The sequence below is a fragment of the Camelina sativa genome, chromosome 19 (assembly GCF_000633955.1).
Source record: "Camelina sativa cultivar DH55 chromosome 19, Cs, whole genome shotgun sequence".
NCBI classification, from domain to species: Eukaryota; Viridiplantae; Streptophyta; class Magnoliopsida; order Brassicales; family Brassicaceae; genus Camelina; species Camelina sativa.
In genome coordinates this window covers 21043050-21049049 of record NC_025703.1, presented here as the reverse complement: position 1 = coordinate 21049049, position 6000 = coordinate 21043050, and the positions used below count along the sequence as shown (strand labels likewise).

The following is a 6000-nucleotide window of genomic DNA, read 5'->3' as shown; positions in this document are numbered from 1 at the left end:
ACTGTGCCTTTGTTATTAAACTGGTCTTATCGTATCTGATGGTTGAGGAAATTTATGCAGCTCCTCGTGTTTGATGATTTGGCATTGCCTACGCATAAAACAAAGAACATTGTAAATTATTACAATCAAATGGAGAAGACAAAGAAAGTCCTTGTTGTTGAAGGTGGTCCTATTGATGAAAAGCTGAAGCTAGCCACCCAGAATCTACATTATGTCAACATAATTCCATCAATAGTAAGTTATAGATAATCACATATCAAACCTTGCGGTTCCTCGACTTTAATGGGTTGGCAAATCTTGATGGAATTAACCTTGTTTATGTAACGCTTTGCAGGGGCTAAATGTTTACAGCATTCTGCTACACGATACACTTGTGATGTTCCTTGATGCTGTGGATAAGATTGTTGTGCTGATGTAGCAGCATGTGATGTCCCGCGATGCTGTGGACTAGATCTACGGGTGATACGATACTCAAATTTGATTTGCGAGTAGTAAAATTGTGAAAGTACGAGTATATTTTTTCAAGTCAGATAACGGATATAGAAGATGATTAAAATATGTTTTCGTCCAACTTACTATCAATTTAGATGAAAAATAGTAATATGTACCGTATAAACTCTTTGTAATTGTATACTTCTTCTCTAAATTAATAAAGTTAGACGTTAAAAAAAAACATTAACATCGTTTAAGAACTTAAAATTTTTATATCAATTATTTTAAAGAACACTGCGCTGTAGCGCAGATACATACTTACTCTTAAATTAAACGTAACAATACTATGTGCAAAAAAATGTCTTCACCACCGTCCGTGCTTATAAATATTGAAACAGTTACAACTCTAAAATCGTGGTTAGGTTATCAAAAGTTGTGTGTGGATTTGAGCATGTAAAAATAAGTTAGGGTAAGTTTTTTTTTTTTTTTTTGATAAAGTAAGTTAGGGTAAGTTTCTCTTTATTAAGTTGGAGTGTACTAAGTTTAATTACAGATCATATACATATATTTATCATTCATGCTCATATTTTGTATCTAACAAAACTTTGTTTGAAGTTTGAACTTGAAGAAATCAAACACTCAGATTGGCCTCGTAAATCTCTCAATGGTTCAAATGATTTTAAGATGTGATTGGGCAAAACCCCAACAACCATGCATGGGTGTTGGTCCTGTTGGACCGTAACACCACTTAATCATTTTTGCATTAAAACTAAGATTATCAAAAACAAATTTAGTAAGAAAAATCAAAGATAGGGGTAGGGTCCGAGAAACGAACTTTTTGGTAGCGCTCTTGTTAAATGTTGGTTATATAATAAGATTTAGTGGAACGGAGCAATCCGGTAATTACATGCTGGTCGATAGATTTCTTCTCGCTCATATCTATTATATAATGTACCATCTTTGAAAACCTTTAACTCTAAGTCTCTAACTGTGAAACCTTGTGATACCCTGTTAGTTCATAGCTATCGTTGAGCTTATGCATACTCCTATTAACCGTTAAAAGAGAGATGAATGTCTTAAAATCCTCTTTTTAATAAAAGGGAAGTCCACAACATTGTTTTGGTAGACTTTATAATTTTAATAAATGGTTATAAATAGTTACAAATAAGTTATATATATGTTATAGATTAATCCATATATTAATTGATTACAAGTTCATAACTCATATATTAATATATTAATGGTAACAAATAAAACCTTAATTGTAACCGAAAATCTTAAACGGGGTATTCTAAATTGATAGTTCATAGATATTCCAAACTTTATTTTCGGAAGATCACGTTGTTTCCAAAGATTTATAATCACAATATTACCAATTTATTTTCTTGAGATTTTATTGATAGACCACAACGTTAACCAAATTATTAAAGGGGATAAAAATATACTCTCAATCATAAAAGAAAGTACACAACTTTTTTTTGGTATAATAAAACGGAACTATACAACTTTTTTTGTAGAATCTTAATTTTTATAAGTTGGTTACAAAATAGATAATATATTAAATATAGGTTGGTTACAAAAAAAAGTTATAGATGAAATTCGTGGGCTATATGAAATTACGAATACACTTAAGAATATCTCAAAGAATCCTCTTAAAGATAATATTCCAATGGGGTATACAATTTCGAAAAAAAATCTTGATTATTCCATATATTGTTACACCATATATAGTGTTAGGCATAAAAATATAGTGTTAGGCGTAAGAAGGAATAAAATCTTGGCAATTAATCACACTTAATCGTGATTTCCGATATTTTATTGTGGATTTCAAAATAAATTCTGATCTAACACCCTTCCAAGCTTTTAATATAAATCAATGTCTTTAAAACCGGACCGGAAGGTGAACCAGAAGTTTTTCGGGTCACTGGGTCAACAAGTCGGACATATTGAATTAAGGGTCAATTGGTTTATTAGTTTGATTACATTTTATGAATATAACATTTACTTTTCTATAAATATATGAACAAAACATACATAGTTAAGTACTAAACAACTAAAATTAAACTTTTAAATGATTAGATAAAATAACTAATTGATTCTTTTATAAATAACGACATTTATTTTTAATTTGGTTTGAGTTTAAAGTATGACCAAAATAAAATATTTTAATTTGAGACCGACAATCCAGTCTGACCTGCCGGGTTTTATTTGTTAGATAGAAGTTACCCGGACCGGAATACCTATCGGGTTGTGGTTGGATCGAACTGACTGGCCGGTCCGGTCCTGGTTAAAAAACATTGATATAAATCATTCAGATCTCCATTCACCAAAATACATCTCTCATATTCATACAAAAAAATAACAATCGTTTCTCAGTTTATAATGCTAAACCGTTTTATAAATTATATTTTATTTTAAAATTATAATATAAATAAATGGAATTTTAATCTGTGCTCTAGCATGGATCCAAATCTAGTTGGACTCCAAAAAGAATACTATATTAAATCACAACGAAGGAAATCCAGCATGTAGTTTTCTGTACGGGTAATTTTATATTGGATTGAGTTTTTAAATTAATGAATGGTATACAATTTCAATGTTTCTAGACATTCAATTTACTTGGGCATTTGCGATTCTCGAAAAGTGATTTTTGATGTCGAAAGAAAGTTTCTATCAAAATCCTCTATATAATAAATTATATAATGAAAGTACAGGATATTTTTTTTAGATTATATAATAGATATATTTATGATTTTTTGGTTATACATTTATGATATAGGTGTATCATAATATACGGGTTAGTCTGATTTTTGGTAAGTAAGGATAGTATGGATTTAGTTAATTATAGTAACATATAAATCAATTATAGGTAACATTTAAAAGATAAGAAAATCTCTCAACCTAATTAAAACAAAAATATGTGATTCTTCTTTCACATTTATTTTATTTTATATTTAAATTATTTTAATTTTTTTATCTAATATATTTAATTAGTAAAATTTATGATTTTTTCTGCATATGATGTAATTTAAATTTTTTAAAACAGATATATATTGCTCAACTGATGAATAAAAAAAATATACATAATGCCCTACATCACCTAAGAAAACTAGGCAAAGATTCAAAGTCATATTAATAAAAAAGAGACCAAAATGATTCTGAATATAAATGAGCAGAAACCTTGATTTATCAGGCATTGAAATTAAAAAATTTATGCATTTTATTACCGTTCTTTATTTTAAAGAATTTCAACTTTTAATAACTTTAAAAATTCAAATGTATAACTTTTTAAATTTTTTTAAAGATTATTAATATTTCAATTATTAAAACATTTATCGTTTTATAAAATGTTTAAGATATGAATAATATTTAAACTTTATATTAAGTTCAAATATTATAAGTATTTCAATTTCTAAAATAATAAAATTTATTCAAACATATTAAATTTTAATAATATATACGAATTAAAATATCACATGACGGGTTATATGGCAGAACATATTTGAGTTGATATTAATAAAAAATTAAAATGTCATTAATTCGGTGCTACACGGGTAAAATATTATCTCATTATTTTGTGAACTTTTTAAAACTTTAAAGATTATTAATATTTCAATTATTATAACATTTAATTTTTAACTGTTTAAGATATTAATAATACTTAAACTTTATAAGAAGTTCAAATATTATAAGTAGTTCAATTTCTATAAAAAAAACTTTATTAAAACATTTTAAATTTTAAAAATATATTTAGATGTTTATGAAGTTTTTTCTGCGGTGTACAACGAATTAAAATATCACACGACGAGTTATATGGCTAGACATGTTTGAGTAGATATTAATAGAAACTTAAAATGTCATTAATTCGGTGCTACATGGATAAAATATCATCTCATTATTTTGTTAACAATATGAATATTAGATTAATAGGCATATCTAATTAAATCGATTAATTAATATTGTAACAAAATAATTAATATGTGGTATAGTGTAGGTTAAGTCATATAATTTACAATCAAAATACAATATATAATTTTAAAAACTAAACAAATCAAATGAAATTAACAAACAGAAATTAATATTTTTATCAAATAACTTAAACTACAGTGTATCGCGGGTCAAAATCTAGATTTACTAGAATAGATCTTATAAAATATATGTTATTTTCATAAGTTATATTCAACATATGATTTCATGGCATAGTGTTTGAGAAAAAAAAATTAAAACAAATAAAATAGTTATATATATAACACTTTAAATAAAAATTACAAAATAAATAAAATAAATGTTAATCCGTGGTTTAGCACGGATCCAATTCTAGTGTATGTATATTACGTAAACCATTCTTACAATTTTGTTTCTATCAAAATGTACATATATTACGTAAACCATTCTTACAGTTTTGATAACAGTGTGCTACCGCTTCCAAAGCAAATAAACACATGTTGCTGCAAGGAAAAAATATCTGGACCTGTTAATAGATAGGTCGGCCCAATAAGCAACCAACAGAAGTCAAAACGACGGCGTTTGAGTTTATTTTTGCACTTCTTGTTGTTGTCCAAATCCAAAAACCTCCAGTGTCCGGCCAGACTCATCCATCGCCAAATCCCTAGAAAATTAAAAATGGCGTCTATGTGCATCTCTCTCCAGCCAACCCTAAATCCCAGAGGCAGCAGACCACTACTCCACAGCCTCTCCTTCCCTAGATCGAGCACCGTCTCCATCCCCAGCCCCTCAAGGAAGAGAGCCGTGACGACACGCGCCTCATACAACCCAACGCCGGCGACGGAGCGCGTGATAGCAATCGCGTCCTACGCGCTGCCGTTCTTCAACTCGCTGCAGTACGGTAGATTCTTGTTCGCGCAGTACCCTAGGCTTGGACTGCTGATGGAGCCAGTGTTCCCAATCCTGAATCTGTACAGATCCGTGCCGTACGCGAGCTTCGTGGCCTTCTTCGGGCTGTACCTGGGTGTGGTTAGGAACACGAGTCTCAGCAGGTACGTGAGGTTCAACGCTATGCAGGCGGTGACGCTGGATGTGCTGCTTGCTGTTCCGGTGCTCCTGACCCGGATTCTTGATCCGGGTCAAGGAGGCGGGTTTGGGATGAAGGCGATGATGTGGGGACACACGGGTGTGTTCGTCTTCAGCTCTATGTGTTTTGTCTATGGAGTCCTCTCCTGCTTAGTCGGTAAAACACCTTACATTCCCTTTGTCGCTGATGCCGCCAGTAGACAACTCTAAAATTATTGCTCAGCTTCTCTTATATATGTTTGTTTAGTTAAAACTACTGATGATGATGATGATGGTGTAAGTTGTTTTTTGGGCTATATGAAATGTAATAATTTTGATAGCTTAGGTTCAGAAGCAAGCAAGACCTGTGAGAGATATGAAAACTATCAAGATTATTAAATTCGTTGGCATAAACACATTCGTGCGGGAGTCTCCTATGATGCCATAACTGAGACGATCAAACAATCCCTAAGAAATCTGATTTTGATTTGTTAAAAGACCAGAGTATTTACTACAAAGTAATGACCCCTCAAAGTGACAGTCCCAAACTCCAAATGA

At 30.5% G+C, this 6000-nt stretch overlaps 1 protein-coding gene across 1 annotated transcript; it reads left to right on the top strand.

The window, feature by feature from the left end:
- LOC104766834 (protein TIC 20-II, chloroplastic-like) lies at window positions 4960-5793 on the top strand. Its single transcript, XM_010490801.2, has one exon. It carries the CDS (start codon window positions 5056-5058, stop codon window positions 5671-5673), a length of 618 nt encoding a protein of 205 aa, XP_010489103.1. The 5' UTR covers window positions 4960-5055; the 3' UTR covers window positions 5674-5793.